Source organism: Leptonotus elevatus, chromosome 17 (genome assembly GCF_054856555.1).
Source record: "Leptonotus elevatus isolate MCC_2025b chromosome 17, RoL_Lele_1.0, whole genome shotgun sequence".
NCBI lineage: Eukaryota > Metazoa > Chordata > Actinopteri > Syngnathiformes > Syngnathidae > Leptonotus > Leptonotus elevatus.
Window position 1 is genome coordinate 12,376,803 of NC_141255.1, and position 21,239 is coordinate 12,398,041.

A 21,239-nucleotide genomic window follows, 5' to 3' on the forward strand; every position below is an offset into this window, starting at 1 on the left:
TACATTACCGGCCAAATTAGTTAGTAAATTTGGCTGGTAAAGTAATGCGTTTGCTGTATCCTTCAGTGATCACCATAAATGCCTTGACTATGGTATTTATTTCTTACTAGTTGATATTTAGGCCTATCTCCGGCAAAACTTACATGGTCGTTGTCTTTATTTAAACGAATATAAAAGATGCCCGACTTATCAGGGTCCTTTATTAAAAATAAAAAAGAAAGGAAAAAAAAGACTTTCCTATAAATGGTCATTTTTTTCTTTTAGTCTTTACTACAGTTCTTCCTTGAAAAATGCTGTACCATCCTTGCCTTTCCCCCCCCCCAGTTTTTTTTTAATAGAAGCCTTATCTTATTTTTGTGATACATATTAGAAATAAAATTGCTAACTGACCAACTACCCATACACAACAACAAACAAGTTTGAACATTACAAACCATCTTTATTTGCTTATACAATAGTGCACATTTCTCATTAAAATACAAAATGTAGTCTTAGTCTACACATAAACTAGAATACATGTATACATAAACCAAGACACCTACGATATACAAGTGGTGCCTTTGTGGGAGTCCTGAAACTGGTATTATTGGTTAGCAGTGCAACTGCCTTCCTGTACAATCAAAAGGAGTTAAAGCAATAAGAAGGATGACTTCAACTTACAAAATAGGCGACATTGTAGTCCTTGCTCCTGTGCTTCAAACTGGTCCATATTCATCCTTGAACAAATGTGTTCAAACGTTCCCAATGGCCTTCTGGAGCTCCTCCCTGATGGCGTTAAGCTCCATCACTCCATCATTGAGCGCATTGGCCGCCTCTTTTATACGAGCCACCACTTCCTTCTTGAAGGCTCTTTTCGGGGTCCGCGAGTCCTTGAAGTACTTGTCCATGCCGCTCTGAAGTCCTCGGACCAGGTGTAAATTGCCGTCGGTCACCTCCATGGCTCGCATGACGGGCGAGTCCACCAAACTGATCATCTGGACCGCTTTGCGCACCTCCCAGTCCTCAGAATAGTGCTGCGTGCCGGAGCGCAGGAAAGGATGCCCGCGCAGTTTGTACAGGCCGTGATTGACAAAGTGAAGGATGTCGGCCAAGCCCTGAAAGTCAAGCTCGTACTCCTGCAGCACCGCCTCCACCTGCAAATCGGCGTACATGCCAAGAGACCAGATGAGAGACTCCCCCACAGACCTTCGCATTAGGGTTGGAATGGTTCGCACCTTGGTTTAGTGGTGACGGTTTTCGATTCGGTACACTTTGACTCTTAGGAAAATTCATTTTTATTGAATAGTTAGGTTAAAAGTTTTCCAAAAAAATAAGTATTTTTACTGAATTATTATTGTAATATTTAAATATATCTATGCCAGCTGCATATAGTGATAGGCAGAAAAATGTAATGCTCTTCTATTGGATGGCAAAAAAAAAGTAACCTGTGTACCCACAAGAAGTGGGAGTAAATTATGTGCAAATCAAGTCTTGGTTACCACAAAATTTCAGTTAAGTCATTACTTTATTCAAGCAAGTCCAAAATCAAGTCATAGAATCCTACTCGGCACAACAATAAATGTTTTCATTGATAAATATACCCCAAAAAAGTATATTTATGTCTTTAAAAATGTAATGATCACAAAGAACATTTACATCACATTTCTTAATTTTTAGAGTATGAAATAAATTGATGCATTTAAAAGAATGCTTTTTTTTGTTTTTTAATAGTTTGCGTAAGTTTTTCTGTGATGTTTAATATTGACTGTGTATTCATTCGTTACTCTCCTAAATAAGTTGAGTCTTTGTACTAACGAGGCGATTTCCATCGAGCCGTGTTGTCTCCAACGCAAGGAAGCATAGGAAGTGCGTTTTACGCACGTATGCTTTTGGTTTCAGTTTCGCTGACGTCACGTCTGTTATAAGAGTAATTAATGCAAGGCACTCGAAACAGGTATCTGGTGCTGAAAAGAAAAAAAAGCTCCGTATGTGCCAATGGACTAAACGGAACACATATGACCCCAACCGCAACAGTCAAACCAAACTGTTTGAACGGTTTTCAAAAATCTTCGTTTGGATCTCCACAATATGGAATAAATACTTGAAGGTTTCCGTCTAGCTTACCTTCTTGCGCTCTTGAATGTTGTTGACGTTATCCGAGATGGACGCAGAAGCCGAAGTGATCCCCCCGGCGGTGGCCACGCCAACCCCGACGGCCGTGACGATGAGCGAGGCGCCGAAGGTGAACGGCGCCAGGGCCAGGCCGGCGATGGCCGTCACGCCGCCGACGGCCGCCGTGGTGCTGCCCGTGATGCCGGCCGCTTTGGCCTTCTGGTGGAAGGTGCTAAGGTGGTCGGCGAGGGCGTGGAGCTTCACCACGTGCTGCCAGAAGATCTCGGCGCGCTCCGTGAAAACCTTGTTAAACACCTGCAGGCCTCGGTTAACCTTGTCGGCCAAAATGGCGAAGGACCTGCCGGAGGTCAAAAGTTTGTGAGTCGACAAGTCCCGAAGAAGAGGTGGAGGTCAGAGTGTGTCCAGAATCAGAAGCACCTACTGGGATTCGTCGAGCTCTTTGGCCTCTTCGTCCGATGGCACCTCGTCCCACCCTAGAAGACAACCCAGTGATGGACGCTCAACGCACAAAAGTATTAACTAGTAAAAGGTAAACAAAAAACTTTTTTTTTTATCTTTAAAAAGAGACGCAGATCTTTTATGGGGTTGGTCACTTTGAACTCGCCTCGCACCGAATGAGTCGGCACTTTCGAACGATGCAAAACCAACACCTGCAGGTTGCTTGTAGTACGGTTTCCTTGCTCAAGCCATCTTTTCAGTCTAGGTTTACCTTTTTTAAATCAACTTGAAATAATAATAATAATAATAATAATAATAATAATAATAATTGCATTGTAAGATCCTGTGTCTGTAATAGAGGCCGAAAGATTAGTTTCACTACAGTGACTCACTTTCTACTGTGTTCCACCATTCCATCAAGCTGTCTGTGTCCTGTGACAAAAACAAGAGAGAAAAAAAGACAATGAGGCAACAAACACACTGCACGCGCTGCTGTGAGTCATATCGGCAACACACTCACCCCGTCGCCCTCACTGTTCTCCAGACCCGCCGCCACACGTTCATCCTTCTGAGCCGCCAGCCACTCGGCCTGAAACAGAAGAATGATAAGAAAGCAGGAGGTGACAAATCCAGGTCCAGAAAGTACAAACGGTTTGGCTTTAGCTAGCTAGCACAAAAGCCAAACTATGGCAGGGTTTTTACTTTTTGGACCTGGATTTGCCAGCTCTGTAAGAAAGCCACCAGGTATCTTAGAAATCTTTTTTTTTCTTTTTTATAAATCACTGAGAGTTGCTCTGTGACTGACTATGAGCGCTATGTCGCTAGGCCAGTTGAAAGCTGGCGAGAAAAACAACAACACAGACTTCTGGTGGGTTTACATTCCACACGCTCATCTTTCACAACTGACCTGTGCCGCCTCTGACAGCTGGTTGACTGCCACGTCCTCCACGGTGCCGTCCCATGTTTTCTTCTGCTAAAGAGACACAATCAGAAACAAGTCGTTCAAGAGCCCAAATAAGCGCTCAATGCCTCTCGTGACTCTCACCTTTGCTTTGTGCTTTCGGAAGACTTTGCGCTTCCCCTTTTTCTGCCAAGAGCAAGAGTGTGTTGAGTCTCCCATGCCGCCATCCACCCAAAACATGATGCGATGAGGTTACCTGTTTGTAAAGGCCCAACTCGTCCTGTTTGTAGTCCGCTAGGGGATCTCCATGTTGTCTTCCACTCGAGACGACATAGTCCTCATCTGGCCAGTCATCCGCCTGCTGACATAAAAAAAAATAAAAAATTCAAGCCAAAAGCTCCTGCAACACAATCAACAAACATTAAATGCAAAACATACATAGGATGGCTGTGCGTAAGCAGCATGGCCAAAAGTCCCCGACTCCTCCGGTCCAGGTGAACTGAGCGTCGGCTTTGCTTTGCGCGGCAAAGGGACCGGGGCCTTGAACTTGTTCTTTTTCTAAAAAGGAGGCAACATATTCACATGTAAACTTTTTCTCAAGAGAAACAAAGACTGAGGACGACACGTTCCATTGCGTACATGTAAAAATTTTTTTAGAATGTATGAACAAGGACGAACGACGACAAGAAATGAATGAAATAGGGGTGTCAAAATTAGTGCGTCCATTTAAAGTTCCTTTAACACCACCATTTTTTTTTTAACGCACCCCTTACTTGCCTGTACTCGGGAAATTCCAGTCGCAGCGCAGCAGACACGTCTAGTCAAAATTTAGCAAGTTACTTCATGTTAAAGATTGCATAGCTCTTAATATAAAAAGAAGCAATTATGCCATCTAGTGGAAGAAAATTAACAAATCAAATCAATATCACACTTTTTTTTTTTTTACAGTACACTACATCTTTTTAATTTTAACTCTATTTTATGGATTATTATGAAATTACTGTATAAATGACTAAAACATGCAGCCATATTTATATTTAACATTTTTTACACTTTTATGTTAAAGTATGAAAACTTTGAAAAAAAGATTTTATTTTATTAGAAAATATATAACATTTGCGGTTAATCGTGAGTTAACTATTGAAGTCATGCGATTAATTATGATATTTAAAATAATTATTGCCTGACACCCCTAAATTGAAACAAGCAAGCAAACAAACCCCTGTGTAGTCATCTGCTGCATTCAGCGCTTCATAATCCAGCCGCTCTGCTGAGTAGCTTTTTTGTCGGGTTTGAAACAAAGACACGTCCTCCTTGTACACACAAAAAAACACATCACAGTTCATTTCACTCCTAAACGGCACTCCGTCGCCTTCATATATGAGACATTTTAATTATATACCTGGCTGATGGAGTGAAGCCTTTTTATCTCAGCCGCATCCCTAAAGTTGTGCTCCTAGGTGAACATCCACTTCATTTAACAAAGAATCAAAAAGTAAGAGTGCAAGCGAGTGTGTGACGGTACCTGCTGCCAGATGTCGGCACCACCCAAAACCTGCTTTTGTCTGTCCTGGAGGAAATTAAATCACACTACTTTGTAGAGCATATTGTAACACACACACACACACACTTCAATTGGTACCTTTGAGTCCTTGTTCGGGGTGTATCCATACGCGCCCTGGGACTCCTCTGCCCGAGAACTGGTAAACCCTTTTTGAGGAGTAAACTTCATCTTCAGCTTCTTTTTGCGTTTCTGGAGGGAAAACGAGCAGTCGTGTTTGCTAAGCATGCGAACTGCTTGGAGAGGGTGACGGGTGAAAAAGACGTACGCTGGTGTAGGCGTCGGGTTCGCCCAGATGCGCTCGTGCCGCCGCCTCTTCCTCACCTATGCTGTCATCCAACATGGTCTCCTAAAGGAGAGCGGCATTATTGGGGCGGCTGAAAAGCCATTTTAGTCAGCCATTTTTTTTATGTCTTTACTTTTGCTTTTAAATCTCCACGTCTGTTTTTAAATGTTGGATTTTGAATTACAGCATGTGAAGTATATAGAGTTACGTTGTGTATGAAATGCACTATAAATATTATTTTTTTCTGCAACCAGTGTAAGCAATGTGAAAAAGGTGATTTTCCCATGAAGCCCCTTGAATAATATGCTCCCTTGATTTGGGATCCTACTAGCTGTCTAAACCACGGAACATGAAATAGTTTGACTTGTGAATGTCAGTTAAATCTGCAAAAAAGATTAAGAGTATTTTAATTTTGAAAAGACATTACACTTTATTATTATTATTTTTTTTTAAATCAGCCATTAAATAAATCTAATCATAGTAATTCAATCAGACAACTGTGCTTATAACTGAATGCATGTTTGTAGGTCCATCAAAATACAGTAACAACCATTTTCCTTTATCATACATTTTCCATGTCAAACAGAATAAATAAAATAAATGGTTTGGAATAAAAGTTTGTGTGTGTGTGTGTTACCTGGGAGTGCCATCTGACTGTAGATTCTTTGGCCATCCTTTTGTTCTGGAAGTTATCGTCCTGTCGTATGAAGAGCAAAACAGTGAGCAGAGCGGACGTGTTGGCATGCGTTCACCTCAGCGTTTTTTGTTTTTTTTTACCTTGCGCTCGTGTTAATTCCGTCAACAAAAACTAAAAAATAATTTCGTCAACACACATTCTTCACATGATTAAAACCCTCATGTATAGCCAATAACTGGGACTAAATCAGTATGCATTTTCCTCGACTAATGAAGACTAGACGAAAATGTAGTTCACTTAATAAAAACTGGACTCAAATCTATAGTTCATGAACAAAAACGAGACAAAAATCATATGATTTTGTAAAATCTTGTGTCTACTAATCTGTCACTGTCACTGTCACGTCACCACCCACCCCCCTCCCTTTTTTTTCCCAAATCTGCAGCTAGCACAAACACAAGGTGGATTCATGGTGGAAAGTTATAAATGAATAAAAAATAAAGAAATTATAGTTACAATGTAATATTAATCCACCAGCTACAATATTACACCAATAATGTTAATCCAACTGCTAAGTAATGTTGGCTAACTTACTAGCTCATAGCATGAAACTATAGTAGCCACTTGTTGATATACTGTCTCAAAAAGATGAGAGGAAATTGATTTTAGATCTAAAATGTTCAACATAATCTGCGGGAGGGGGGGGGGGGGGGCTGATATAGCGGAAAATGATTGTTCTGACTAAAACATTGACAATTTTTGCTAAAACTAGATGAATAAAATGATGTTTTGTTGGAATGAAATAAATGCTATATTTATAGTTGACTAAAAATGGACTAAATGAAAACGGGATGAGGTTGACTAACTATGGTAAAAACTAACAAGCGTGATTGAAACTGGACTAAAATTAAAAATGGCAGATAAAATTAACACTACCTTGCTCCCTGCAGTCGGCTGTCGTTGGATGATGCTGGTGGACGCGCGCCTCAGCAGTTGGTTCACTTTGTTCTTCAGAGGCTTTTTCTTCACAACAAAAAGAGGTTACGGGAGTCAGACTTGGAAGACAAAAATGATTGAAGGGTACAAGAAAAGTCGTACTTTGCCTTCAGACCAGCTTTGTTCTCCATCTTCCCTCCTGGCTGATGGCAAGTTCATCTCGTAGAAACCGTCCTGCGCACAGCAAGAGCAAAAATGAAGATACACAAAGCTCCTTCCCCTTCCATCACTTAGCTTGCTGGCTGATTCCCGCCAGGTACCTTTGGAGGCTTCCCCGGAGGAGGCAAAGTCCAGCTGTGGCCATCCTTCATGTCATCAGATAGTTTGTCCTGGCGAGGGAACATCTTTGTAAGCACAAATACACTGTTGACGTTACTCACCTTGAGCTGATTGTTGTACCTTTGAGGCTCCTTTGGACAACAACAAAAACTTCTTGTCTTTCTTCTGTGAAAGATGTAAACACAGTGAGCTAAATCTACAATCAGGCGTCGGCATTGGGACTAATACAGTATTCTGAATGTGAACATGCACAAATGGCATCACCTTGACATGTACTCCAGCATCATCCTGATCTTCTCCTGTTGCTCCTTCCACATAGTACGTCTTGGCCTGAAAAGAGAAGCTCAGCTTTGTTGCCTTCATTTTGGCTCTTCGCTTGCGCATCCCCCCAAAAAAAAAGATCAAGTCATCACTCACCTTCAGGGACTCGCGGCGGAGTCGAAGTTTTCCAGACTGGGAAGACAAAAACACAAACATGGGCAGAAATGTTTTAAAGCGGTGAAAGTGTGACAGCTGTTGTCTTACTGGTTTGAAGTCAGGGTGGAACTGAGGACTGTCTTCTGGCCAGTCTTCCACGCACTTTTCCTGTCAAGACATTCCATTTGCAACATTGATAAAACAACTCATTGGACCTGCGATCGACACTCCCTTCCCGCCATCAATCGGAGCCCACCTGCCCAATCAGCAGGATTTCCTCAAGGACGTCAGGGTTCTCCGGGTAGAGCACTTTCCCCTCCTAAATAACACACAATCAACAGGGATCAATATATTGATTCAGCACCTGTTCCCTTACTGCTGCTATCCAGAAGTAAGGAGCACACCTGATGCTTGGATGTGGCACCAAGGTCTGCATTGGGGAACACTTTGGACGGTTTCGGAGGAGGTTTTGGTGGTCCACTCAGCTCAGGTTCGACCTTTAAAACAGAAAACGGGGAAGTCAACCCCGCTCATAAAAATCTTGACAAAATGTTATTTTAAGCCCTACAAGTCTAAATATGTTATTCTGGTTAATATTGAGTGACAAAATCCAGCAGTTTCTATCTGTATCAGAAGGCGGCCATTTTGCCACTTGGGAAATGACATCACAGTTGGTCAGGTAACGACCAATCACATCTCAGCATACTGAAAACAGGTGATTGGTCGTTCCCTGAGCAACTGCGATGTCATCTTCAAATTAGCAGCAAGTGGCAAAATGGCCGCCCCTTGAGATGATTAAAAACAGCTGGATTTTGCTGCATAACTCATATTCCACAAATGGAATATTAAACAGACTAGTGAGGTGTTTAAGGTGAACTTCCACTTTAAAAGGAAGGAGGCGATGGCGGCTTACCGTGTAAAGTGGCTTGAGCGACTTGTCCGGCACAGGGGGCTTCCCCGGCCGGGGAGGTCTGGAACGCGGAAACGGCTTCGGCGCGCGCCTGGTGAGCATCACCTGCTGCAGTGTGATGTCCAAGAAGATAATTAGGAAGAGGCAATGGAACTTTCAATTGTAAACAGCTAACGCTACGCACATGATTCAAGTCTGTCGGAGAAGAGTCCGGCGACACCCTCAGGTTCCCGGCCTGACTGAAGGGGGTCGGCTGCAGGATTCCGTGTTTGCTTCCTTGAGGAGTGGTCAGCACAATGTCACGCGGCGCGTCCGGATACATCGATTGGGCAGCCCACTCCGAGATGTCCGAGGTTGATCTGGCCAACTCGCTCCCGGCAAGCGTTCCGAAAACGTCCTTACTGTTGGGAGTCTTCTCATTGAACTGGTCACTTGTGCTGCCGCCATCTCTGAATAGCTCCTTTGCAATCGGGCTGGAGGCATTCAAAGAAGGGGAGAATACATCCACATCAGATCCTGATAATCCGGAAGAAGTCAATTTGTCGTCATATGAGAATTTTGTTCCATTTGTCTGAAACAAATGTGACGCAGTGGTTGAGGCGGAATAAAACGGATTCCCTGATGGATCCTTTGGAGGAGAGCCACGCAGAACTTCTTCCCTGCCGGAAGAAGGCCACAAAGGATCCGCCAGAACGCTGAAAGGCTTATTCAAGACTTTCCCTGAAGGTGCTTGGAAGCTAAAATCCTCTGGAGAAACTTCTACAAGGTCTTGCACGCTGGAGCCCTTTGAATGCAGCTTCTTAAAGAAGTTCTCAGAAGTGTCCTCTGGTGAGCTCAGGCTTACATTGCGAAATTGCCCGCTTGCGGACCCACTTTGGGATGTCAAAAAGCTGTCCAGCTCGTTGTTTAAGCTGGAGGTGTGGAGCAAGTCCTTCTGAGCTTCAGACACTGTGACTCCGTTTTCTTGCCGATCTAAAGGAGAATGCTTGAATTCAGGGAGAGGAACGAAGTTGCCATCCGCTTGCTGCCACGGTTTTTGTCCAACATCCTCGCCACCGTTGTACTTGTACCCGGATTCCTATAATGCCACCATTGCAAAAATAAAAATAAAATAAATAAAACATAAGCCATCGTCGAGAAACTGATAAACAAGGAATGCTGCTGGTGCATATACATACCAAATGATAGGAATAAAAAGGGTTCATGCTGGCCACAGGCTGCAAGCAATAAAAAAGAAAAGAAAAGAAAAGCATGTTAAATTGGCATACGGTTCATCCCACAGGTCAAGATGGGGGCGGGGAGGGCATAAACATCACCTGAGGGCTCGACCGGTAGGCTCCATTCTGGAACAGCAAAAGTTACATGTTAATAGAGGAGACACGCAAACTGGTTGTGCACGTCACAAAGTGTGAGTAAAGGTGCAAACCAGAAAGGGCGTGTATGTCATCGGACTCAAAAACAAATTTGACTTCACCTGTGTCAGCTCGGCGTTTGCCATGCCGTCCTGTAACAAAAATAATAAATAAATAAAATGTTTATTCCCAGTGTGTATACTTTAAAAAGAGTCTCTTCACTTGGTTGCTTCTCCAACCGTCCGCCGGCAACCCGTAGGACTCTGAGGGCGACGGAGCGACGGCCTGAGGAGGCGAGATGACGAGATGATTGAGATCTTGTTGTCATAGAAAACGGCACGTCGGCAAAATGATCAATACCTGCTGCTGACTGAGAGAAGGGCTTTGAGGGATTTTCTTCAGCATGTTTTGCAGCACCACAATACTCTGCAACGACAAAGACTGGCTTTACTCGTAATGCAATCGTAGACAATAAGTAGCAAAGAAAATCAGGTCATCATGCTCTTTCTTCTATTAGATGTAAGAACGTACAATTAACCTTTGTGTTCACTTGTTGCTATTTATATATATATATATATATATATATATATATATATATTTTTTTTTTTTTTTAATTATCATGTAAAATAGGTGCCTTAACTGTTAGTTTTGTAAAGTGTTTCCTAACTTCCCAGACTAGCTAGTGATAGTATTCCCCATACTGGACGCCAGAGCAGATCAGCTCTTCTTTATACTGTGTTCAATACGTAGCAGAAATCGCAAAGAAAACGGTCAATATAGATTTGGCATATTGTAATAAATACAGTACATATGACAGATTACTTAATACCTATATCTTATCAGTGCGATATAGTATGCATATTCAGAATGACTGGAAATACACTACTAAATAAAAGAGCAAAGTTAATTGAAATGAGAATATAAATAAGGTGACTTGTGGAGGAGCGCGTTAAAAAAAAAAGTGTCACATAGCAGCATGACAGTGCAAAACACCCACTTTCAGTGGCATGATTTTGTTATGGTTTCAATAACATGGATGACAATAATCCTGAAAATAAAAATACAAATTACGGGTCGTCTGTTGACTGTGGCGCTGTCCCGCTGCTCGTCCCTCGACCACTCCGGAGCCTCCTAATTTCAACAACATTGAAATTCAAACCAGCTCAAATTATAACATTATAAAAGTAAGCAGGGCAGTATGTGTCATGTTGTGCTCATCTTACCGCACTCATTTTGGCTCTCGTGTTGCTTTTTTGCTCGCCCTTTTCTTGTTTCTTCGAGTGTTTGTGCTCATTAACATCCAGCTGTTGAACGCACCTGTATCAAGTCTTTGTCTGAAGGCTTCAACATCCGGTAGGTGACTTTCAGGTTAAAAGTCCAATCCAGGAGAAGAGACGGCTGCTACAGTGCTTCTTTCATTCAGAATAAGAACGTGATAGTATAAAAATAAGGCTGTTATGTTTGCGGCTCACGAGATGTTCTATTCTTGTGTTATGCGTGCCGCACATTAAAATTTAGTGACGCTTATACGGTTTGTGTCCAATTAACATGACTTGACATAAATGCTTGCATGTGACCGACCAAGCAAAAAAAAATAAAAAATGCTGGAAGATCACAATGCAAACCGACCGGTTGTGCTTGCCTTGCTGTTCTTTCGTAATGACCCACCTCTTTAACGGATTGAATTCGATTGAATGTAACATAAACACAAACTAAGGTTAAGAGTCAAATCACTGATGCTTGTGATTAAGCTTGCTGGCAGGCCACTGTGCCGGTACCGAAAAAAAAGTATCAGTGTCAAAGACGCAAGATGTTCTTTGTAAGTTTTTATTCATGTCTCATTATGTTACACACTTATTTTTGTCACACAAGTAAATGGGATTGCATTTTCTTTTCAAAGTTTATTACATGACTTTGCCTAATGCAAAAAAAATAAAATAATTACAAGTGAAATATCACACAGTCGACTAAGTGAGCATTTGGGTAAAAATTCACACAAAGATGAGACACACAACTAGGAAAGAAAATGGACAAAACGTCACACATCCATTTTTGAATCCTCAAGTGAGAGCGGCTCATTTTCCTTTTAATTCTTTACTTCCTCCGCCTTCACTTTGGCTGACATGTTCAACATTGTATTTCTTATCAAAGCATCTCTCCATACCAACACAAATAGCGTGTCAGGTTCAGTCCACGTACTTTTCGTCATAATCACGGTTAATGGACCTCCTGGCAGTGCTTTAGCTTTCGTTTACTCCAGCGAGCGTCTTCCCGGCTAAATTTTTGGAAGATTCACAACACCGCAGATATTTTGACTCCAGTTGCATGTGAGAACATATTCAAATGCAGAACCAGTCTAGAATACAAACGGATTATCGTTCACATTTTAAAAGTGTCTCATCGTATTGCCGGCAGTGACATTTTAGCGGTACAGCACTTTCTTAACAACGTGGCGGTTGTGTGGAGTTGCTTTGAGCGCACATAAACTCGAGTATGGCGACTGGGCTTAGTTAAGAGGTATCTGAGGTTTCGAGAGTTTAAAACCCAGAAGATAAAACAGTGATCCCTTCTGAACGCGCTAACATGCTACGTAGCAACGCCACTGTGCATCCCGGACACAGTGCGGAGACTGGAAGCACTCGCCGAGTGACTGGCGTCCTGACGCGTGCACTCGCTTTACAAGTAGTGATCGGACAACCGAGCGGCCTTTAAGAACACAAAAAACGAAAACGCTCCTTGGATGGTAAAACCAAACGGCAAAAAAAAAAGGCTGGAAGACATAACAACACAAAAATGCTAACGTAGAATGATTTCAGGGGTTAAAAAAAGCTCAGAAGGTTGTCAAGACATGATCACTGCTATCATCTATTTTTTTTTTTTGTGTACAACACATCAGTTGTCAGCTTCTTTTTAGGACTATTACTATGAGTTAGGGCCTCTAGTGACCACATGTGCTAATTTAAAGGGCTAACAACAGAGCTGGGGGCGCCACGTTGTGCCCACCTCCCTCTATTCAAAAATAATCTTTTCTTTCCTTTCAGACAGCGGGGATGCAAGGATTTGGACGAAAGATGTTCCCCCACTTTCCCTTTTTGCCTTTTTTCCTGGCTAGCTGGGGAACTGACGGGAGTTGTAGCGACAATGATGGGAACCCATTGGTCTCGACCTTTTTCCATCTCTTGGCTTTCTTCCCCCGTCCGCGCCCGCCTTCTCCTCTTCAGCAGGACACCTCCATGGTCTGCGAGGGGCTTGGCGGCATCTGCCCCCCCTGCGAGCCCTGGGACAGCGTGCGCGAGCGCGAGCGAGACCCTTCCATGGAGTACGAGGAGGACAGCGAGGTGGTGCGCGAGCGGGACAGGCGGGTCATGCATGATGAAGCCACTGTGGGCACAGGCCAGGTTAGAGTGCGCACGTGGCACACGTAGACGGAAAACATGCGGCGCTCACTTACTGTAGCCCATTCCTTGGATGAAGTACTTGAACGCCTCGGTCAGTTTAGCAGGCTGCAAATGCAAAGATTCTCCTATCAAATGTGCACTTTTGTCGGAACAGGAAGTATTTAAACGGTAAGTCAACCCAAAAATTTCCTTTACAGCAATATGTGGGCGGCCATTTTACATCACTCAGTTGCTCAGGATTCAGATAACGAGCATTCATGGCTCAGCTTGCGAACATCACATAAGCAAACTCAGAAAACAGGTGACAGTCGACAGCAAGTGGCAAAATGGCCGCCCGCTGTGATGGATAAAAGCAGGTAGATTTCGCCGCTTAATTTATATTCCATAAATTTAAGATTAATCACTAATCAGAATACAGTGTTTAGACGAGTAGGGCAGCATAGAACATTATTGAAAAGAACATTTTTTGGTTGACCAACCCTCACAACTTTGCCTGCTAAGGCAAAACGCCATTGACATGCTAACTGTTAGCATGAATAGTCGTAGTTTTAGAGGCAATTTGAACTAAAAAACAGTGACGCCACACATCCAAACAAATTATATACTCAATTTCTTTATCCTCAATTAAAATGGACTAATATTACAGCAACTTAGTAGTAGTAGTAGTAGTAGTAGTAGAAGACATCCTTCATGTCTGCGTGGCTTTATATACTGCCTCCCAGTGGCCAAGATGGACACAACAATTGGATTGCAGCAATTAAAATAAAAATGCACACAGTTTACTTTTTACATTCTATTTAATAATGTTAATCATCTCTTTTTATTACTATCTAGTACAATAGTGCTATTCTTATTTAAAAAAAAAAAATAATAATTTTTTTTTGCTGGAACAGATTCCAGCATTTACATTCATTTTAACAGTGTTTTGAGCGTGTAAACACTTATCTCCACCACTGTGTTTACATTTTGAATGAGCTTTCCTTTACCTGAGTGAGCTGGGGGAGTCCGCCGGCGTCTGCCATCTGAGGAAAGAAGGGAAGTTGCGAAAAATTGTCTCGATGACAGCGGGAGAGAAGGAAAGCAAGAAAGTCACCTTAAGGAAGGAGGTGGTGGTGGGATCCAGTTTGCTGTTGCATTCCACCTGTCGAGTGACAAACAACCGTGAGAAGCGCAAACGGGCCGAAGAGGCAGCTCGCCGCTCGCTACACTTACGGCGGCGTCCTCGTACGGCGCATGGTCCCCCACCACCAACATGACTGGACACCTGCGCGGCCACAGAGAGAGAAAACGTTGGTCATCGTCCAGCCAAATCAGATGGCTTGGATTATAACAGCAAATAAAGCGGGTACTTGAAGGTGCTACTGCGGTCCAGGTTCAAATCTCTGCGGCTGTCGAGGGTAAAGAAGATGCGATTGCTGTGGGTGCCATTCGGCTTGGATTTTTTTTCTTATGTGTGTGTGTGTGTGTGATTGATTACCTGTTGTAGGTTTTCCAGAAGAGCTCGATGTTGAGCAGGTGAGGCGCTTTATTGATACGCTCTCTGTGAGACTGCACCACATCTGTGTTGGATGACAGCTCCTCCTGAGGGGACCACATTTGAGACTGAGGTCCAATATGAGTGTGTGTGTGTGTGCGTGTGCGTGTGGGGGTGTGTGTGTGTGTGTGTGTGTGTGTGTGTGTGTGTGTGTGTGTGTGTGTGTGTGTGTGTATTTTTGTACGGGATTTACCTGGCTGAAAAGGTGCAGCATGATCTGTTCGGTGAGCGAAGACGTCACGGAGCTGAGCTGCAGACACAGATTGAATATTTCACGTCTGCCATCACCGAGCTAAACAACACCACATCCATCATGAGCGTCCGGTTACCTTTTGAGCAGCCCAGTCCATCCACCCTCGGGCGTTTGTGTCGATGTTGACCAGAACCAAACCCTCCACAGAGTCTGGGTTGGCGAGCTGTGCAGAGATGGAAAGAATGACACAAGGTCCCTTTAAAGGGGACCGGCAGAAGTAGCAAATTCAGATCCGTCAATTTTTATTTTTTTGGATCCGGATTTGCCACGTCTGGTCCCGGACCGTCTGTCGACACTCACCGCGAATTTGGACAGGATGAATGCTCCGGCGCCCACGCCCACTCCGATCACAGTACGGAAGCTGCGGGACACAATTACGACACATTACGCGCCGACACTTAGCGAGCTAGCCGCGGCGCACTTTTTGGACTTACTTGAAGAACTGAAGGACGGCAGGAATCATCTCTGCGATGGTCTCCATGGTTGGGTACTGGTAGCTGTTTGGAAAGTTGTGAAAGCCATTTGACAGCATTTGGTGAAAAAGACAAGGTTAAAGGTTACAGGTGGACAAAAAAGGGAACGTGAGCTCACCCTGCCGGGTAAACAGCCGCCCCGTCCTCTTGGCCCGGAGCGTCGATGTGGATCAGCGTAAAATTCTTGACGATCTCTTGCATCTCCTCAAACTTGAATAACGGCAGGAAGCAGCTTTTGCCTGCCAACGGCAGAAAGAGACGTGAGCGCCACGCGCGGCCAAGATAGCAACGATAGCAACAAGGGAGCAACGTACTGTCTAGGCCGACGTCGTGGAAGGTGAGGATGGCGGGCCGGCGGCTGTTACGCGTGCCGTGCAGCGTCACGTGCAGGACGCCGTGAGGGGTCTCCACGCTGTGCTCCTGCAAACAGACGAAAAGATTTGATGTTGAGCTTGCCACCCTGTCGCACATTATGATCATCAGTATTCCCACCTGGCCCTGGTCCAGGAGGATCCTGGCTGCCAGCTCAGCATCCTGCTAGAAACCACAGAAAAACAACTGACTAGTTTTTCCAGTAACAAAACTTTTTGTTTTTGTGTTGCGAGCCAAAAGTTGTGTATTTCAACCGATCGCAGAAGTTTGCCTTGTAAAAAAAAGAAAAAGAAAAAGGTAGCTTAATACTAACTGAAACATTTTACAGACAGGCTAACAAAACTAGCATCAATGTAGTGGTGTTACTGACTAATATTACCGCAGCTTATTGAGAAACGTATTTGTGAAACTCTTCTTCGTGTATGATGTATACTAGAGCTGGGGGAAAATGTCAATATCTATACATATGACGTATGGGTTAGTGTTTGTTTACCTTGAATGGTAATCGCTAGCACGCTAATACTAATTGGGATTGCTAACCGTTTAGCATAGGCTAATTTTGTTGTTGTGTACTAACGCATATGTACAGAAGATAAGAAATAATGAGAAGTTACATTCACTCAATTAAACTCACGTTCAACCTTAGTGATTTAACAAAAAATAAATAAAATATGGGTGGGAGGGTGTTGATTACTTGATTATTCGATGGACAACCCTTGTATTATATTGCACCCTGGTGGCCAAGGTGTGCTGACCAGAAGGTACTGCACAATGAATTAATTGCTATGCTTACTTTAATATTATCCGTCATTGTATTTTTGGGAAACATTTTATGCATCAAAAGTACTATTGGTATTGAGCATTCCTAGATTGCAGTATATTTCCATAAAGAACAATACTGCAGAATGCTATTGTTCTTCAATAAAAACACTATGAAATATGTATTTGTGTTTTATTGGGAGGCTGGACCAGATTAATGCCATTTCCATTCATTTCAATGGGGACAGACGGTTTGAGATACGAGTGGTTTGAGACACACGTGTGTGGTCTCGGAGTAAACGAAACTTGTACTTCATGTGAGCTCGTATTTCCGCCATTTTCCAGCTGGGGTCAGTAGCGAGATGTGGCAAAGCAACATCAGCCCACAGGGCTTTGACGTCAAACCGGCTGCATCACAGTCAGCCACTGCTGCAACACATTTGTGTGCGTCAGACAAACACACACACACCGCAACACACATACTGTGTGCTTTAGGATGAAAAGCGCACAAAAGCGTGTCGTGCGCGTGTGTCCTCTCTGACCTTGCTGGAGTCGGCCTGGCCAGTGAGCAGTGGCTTGTCCTCCGTGATGGTGATCTCTTGCATCTCCGTTGTCATGGCGATTCGTTCCTGGCCCAGCAGAAGACACCAAAATGTCAAAATGTGCCACTAAACACACACACGCATGCATATGTTGCAGAGTTCCTGCGGGGGCTCATGAAAGTCAATTAGTGATTTGACGCAGCAGAGATGAGGAAAAAAAGGAATTTTTGGAATGAACAGGAATCTCATTTCAAAGACTTATCACACGAAAGCACATGATTTCGTTTGTCAGCATTTTGAGCGGCTTTAGCTCAATGTCCGTCGAATCAGACGTATCATGAATTGCGCTCACAGGCGTGCAAGGTACGAAGATGAGACACATAAGAAGGTTGTCACATGACCATACTGATAACGCCGCTCTTCCATCTAATCTGCTCCCCCTCACATCCTATCACGTTTTAATCGGCCTAACGCTCCCATCACGACGGGGCCAGTGAGCATTTCTACTGCGGGGACCCCTCATCCCCCTCTCCACAGTTCGGTACGAGCACACTTGGGCCACTTTGGATCTCCAGAACACACTGGCAGAGAATAAAAGCATGAACACGGGTCCACCCTGGGGGCGCTCTACAAAAAAAAAACAGCGCTGGCCTTTTTTTCTTCGGCATGGAAAACCAATACAGGGCCTGCAATGTTTGGCATCATGGGTCCGACCCCTGTTGCTAGGTGATGTGCGACACCATGGCAAGGAATCGATAATGGCTCGATGGATTGGATTTGCCAGCAGGATGCCAACGGGTTTATTTTCGGACACGTCTAATGTAAGAGTGGCCGATTCACAATCGGGGCATTCCCGAGAAGGTGCAGGAAATCGAACTATTAATAGGCAGTTAGGCCTGAGAACAGAACAGAGCAGCTTTGTGGCCGGCCAGCATCTGGACGCCAGCCAGTGGGAGAAGCGCTGAGTACCCCGAGACAATTCCCCTCAAGGCCCATGGCTCTCAAATACACAAACAAGACGTTCTTGCAAACTAGGAGTGCGGGATATATACAGTGTTGGCGGTAGACAGTATCAATTTAGCTTTCCGTAGCCATTTGGACTCTACCAACCACGATAACTTTTGTTGATAACGCAATCATATCTGCCTAAAAATGGAGCTGCCATAAAAAACACGCGCACAATTTAAAGTACTGTCTATGTTGAACAGTCTATCCTCGCTACTTTCTCGGCCGCTCATGAATGCTAGGCACAAAGCTAACTTGCAAAACACCAAGCATACGTCAACATGTGCTAGTTAGTTGGTGAGGCTAAACGCTCTCGTTCCGTGGTGCAGGTCCTCTCCTCTCAACAACAAATCTTCGCCCCCGCGATAAGATACATTTTTGACAAGCATCGTTATCACTAAAGTAGTACGAGGAGTAACTAAACATGACACACACCGAGCAAGGACGAAAAACACGGGAGAAGCTGGATAATCCATGCTAACTGCTAAGCTAATGTGAAATGTTGATTGCTAGCAGAGAAGAATAAATGCTATACTGTCTGCCGGGTTTAACAGGAAATATTTAAGTTTTACATTTAACTAAACCATTTAGAAATACTTCTATTATCATTTTTACAGTTAAGTTTATATCATGATTGATTCGTGTTTATACCGTGATAGGAATTTTAGGCCATATCGCCCCCACACCACATACTACTCGCTGATTTGCCGACGCCAAAGATAGTCTAAGCCAAGACACCAACAAGACGGCTTTCCTCATGTGGGCTTCCACAAATTGGACACCCCCAGAAGCAATGCTGAAAAACAACTCAAGTTACAGGAGCCCCCAAAACAGACAGGAAGTAAACAGATTCAATGTCAAGAATAAAAGTGTTAAAGGCCCACAAGCCAGTGATGCTTTCCTTCACGATCGCCGTTAATGGCTGCGCAAACATCGCAGGAGGAAATGTTAATATTGGTTTAGGCCATAGGTCAGGATTTGCACCAACCCATGCGCACCTCTTCTTTGCCGATATCCTTACAACAATTAAAAGCACTCCGGTGAACAGAACCTCACTGGTTTCATTGCTGTTGATTTTGGACCTGGAGAAAACAGTCCTTCTCACTCACATCATAGGTCATCTGAAGGTCAAACAGTACAGATCAAAAGTAGGCCACGCTTTGTGTTATTTTCCCCCCCTTTTTCATCTACCACTTTAGCAAGCCTGGAAGGAAAACAACAGCAAGTCCCCCCCTGCATTTGGTAAAAGAGGGTGAATCGCGGTGTATGTGTGTGTGTGTGTGTGTGTGTGTGTGTGTGTGTGTGTGTGTGTGTGTGTGAGAGCCTCCAAATGCGGCATGACTCACGGAATGTGCGTGCACGCGCTTGCTGAAAAACAGTCTGTCCGCGTGCGTGCGTGCACGTGCATGTGACCCTTCATTCAAATCAAGTGCAGCGTTTCTTTTCTTTTCCCCCCTCCACTAGCACTGAAAAGGTGGACAACTGAGACACACCCCCATTTGACATTGAGGACCATTGTGGGTACTGCCCCCACCCCCTTCACCCTGCTTCTTCCAAATTACCACCCATCACCTCTCGAAAACGCGCAAAAGCAAATTCCTGCACCATGAAAGGAGTTGTGGAAGCTGAGGTCAATTTTGCGATGCTGCAAACGCGTGCACGATGTTTATTTCAATTGTTCAAGTTCATGCAAAAGGAGAATGTCAATAGTGACCTATATGCAGCTGTCAACATAGGGGTGGGGAAGGGGCTGGAGGAGGGGGGTAAGCCACGTGCGCGCGTCAATAAACGCACACACGGGAGCGGGACAAAGATGGTATCGTGGGGGAGGGGGCACACTGATATGCATTGATATTTACAAATATCTCACGCACGCGCGTCCAGTTTTCATTCAAGCGCAACATCAGCTTCGCAGCGAGTACATCCGGGTCATCTTACCTGTTTGTGCGGCGCAATCCTTAGGGAAACGACGCACAAGAAGTCCAAACCTTCGATTCTGGTGCCAAATCGACTGGGTCCCAGCTCGTCCGCGCTGGTTTCCGCTCCGGTCCGCTCGTGTTTTGCCTCTCCAAGCGGGAGCGGACTTCTGCACAAGTGGGGCGGGGCTGCCTGGACCCGTCAATCAAAAGGAGAGATGGAAATGACTCTGCGGGGGGGTTGCAAGTTCTATGTCCTCACATGCACCACAAAGCGCTCATAGCGGGTTTATTGTATAGGGAAGCGCGTGCGTGCACACTGCGTGACGAGCCCGCGCGCGTGCGAGTATCAAGAGGTTTCAGGCGTTCTGAGGAGCCCCCCTATCACCCCTTATTTTCAACACCATGGTGGTACGGTCCAGCCTTGTTTAACACGCAGATAAACTATCGTTATATAATGTATGATATTATACCACATAAACAAATAAGATCATTAATTATAGGCCTACTCACATAACAATTTTTTAATTTGGTTTACATACTTTGAATTTTAAATTACTTTTATTAGTATTTATTTTATACAGTAGACATAATAACACAAAATTTAAATAAAAAACTATCATTGTGGGGACCACGTGTCCTTGTGGGGACATTTTGGTGGTCCCCATGAGTCCAAACCTCTTTTTGAGGGTCAAAACTTAGTTTTAGAGTTTAGGTTTGAATTGGGTTATGGTTGAGGTTAGGGTAAGGAATGAGGGTAGGCAATCATTTGTTTATGGTTGGGGTTAAGGGATAGGAAATGCATGTGTGTGCATGCGTGTGTGTGTGTGTTACATAGTGGGGCCAACATTCTGGCATTTCACAGAGTTGTGGGGCCATTTTGCTGGGCCCCACAAGTTTAGACCTCTTTTTGAGGGTCAAGACTTGGTTTTAGAGTGTAGGTTTGAATTGGGTTATGGTTGAGGTTAGGGTAATGAATAGGGGTAGGGAATAATTTTTGATGGTTGGGGTTAGGGGATGTCAATGAGATGGCCCCACAAAGATAGTAAAAAAACATGTGTGTGTGTGTGTAAGTATCTAAATACATAAATAACATAA

The 21,239-nt window shown here is 43.9% G+C and overlaps 2 protein-coding genes across 7 annotated transcripts; both read right to left on the reverse strand.

Moving 5' to 3' along the window:
* Nucleotides 1-418: 418 nt before the first annotated feature.
* LOC147159955 (uncharacterized) lies at nt 419-11,434 on the reverse strand. Of its 5 annotated transcripts, none has more exons than XM_086060176.1 (33): nt 11,113-11,434; nt 10,961-11,020; nt 10,250-10,315; nt 10,112-10,174; nt 10,012-10,041; nt 9,854-9,880; nt 9,716-9,754; nt 8,722-9,615; nt 8,541-8,642; nt 8,032-8,124; nt 7,884-7,946; nt 7,736-7,795; nt 7,628-7,663; nt 7,475-7,540; nt 7,331-7,375; nt 7,192-7,260; nt 7,034-7,105; nt 6,872-6,958; nt 5,936-5,995; nt 5,281-5,361; nt 5,094-5,204; nt 4,977-5,021; nt 4,854-4,907; nt 4,672-4,764; nt 3,890-4,009; nt 3,708-3,812; nt 3,596-3,637; nt 3,458-3,520; nt 3,071-3,139; nt 2,943-2,982; nt 2,534-2,585; nt 2,104-2,449; nt 419-1,133 (listed from the first exon to the last, which is right to left on the reverse strand). In XM_086060176.1, the coding sequence occupies exons 1-33, from the start codon at nt 11,119-11,121 to the stop codon at nt 732-734; spliced, it is 3,564 nt and encodes a 1,187-aa protein (XP_085916302.1). In that variant the 5' UTR covers nt 11,122-11,434; the 3' UTR covers nt 419-731. The 5 variants fall into 5 exon arrangements, with proteins under 5 accessions (XP_085916302.1, XP_085916299.1, XP_085916300.1 ...); XM_086060173.1 differs by having other exon boundaries at nt 3,458-3,523; XM_086060174.1 differs by having other exon boundaries at nt 3,458-3,523; nt 3,708-3,809; nt 8,541-8,645.
* Nucleotides 11,435-11,702: 268 nt separating this feature from the next.
* ndrg2 (NDRG family member 2) lies at nt 11,703-20,332 on the reverse strand. 2 transcript variants are annotated; one of them, XM_086059143.1, is made up of 16 exons: nt 20,164-20,332; nt 17,221-17,307; nt 16,040-16,081; nt 15,862-15,967; nt 15,666-15,786; nt 15,509-15,571; nt 15,375-15,435; nt 15,151-15,237; nt 15,015-15,071; nt 14,765-14,868; nt 14,637-14,675; nt 14,500-14,551; nt 14,381-14,428; nt 14,274-14,309; nt 13,341-13,392; nt 11,703-13,270 (listed from the first exon to the last, which is right to left on the reverse strand). In XM_086059143.1, exons 2-16 carry the CDS (start codon nt 17,293-17,295, stop codon nt 13,107-13,109), a joined length of 1,107 nt encoding a protein of 368 aa, XP_085915269.1. In that variant the 5' UTR covers nt 17,296-17,307; nt 20,164-20,332; the 3' UTR covers nt 11,703-13,106. The 2 variants fall into 2 exon arrangements, with proteins under 2 accessions (XP_085915269.1, XP_085915268.1); XM_086059142.1 differs by having other exon boundaries at nt 16,040-16,084.
* Between the last annotated feature and the right edge of the window lie 907 nt (nt 20,333-21,239).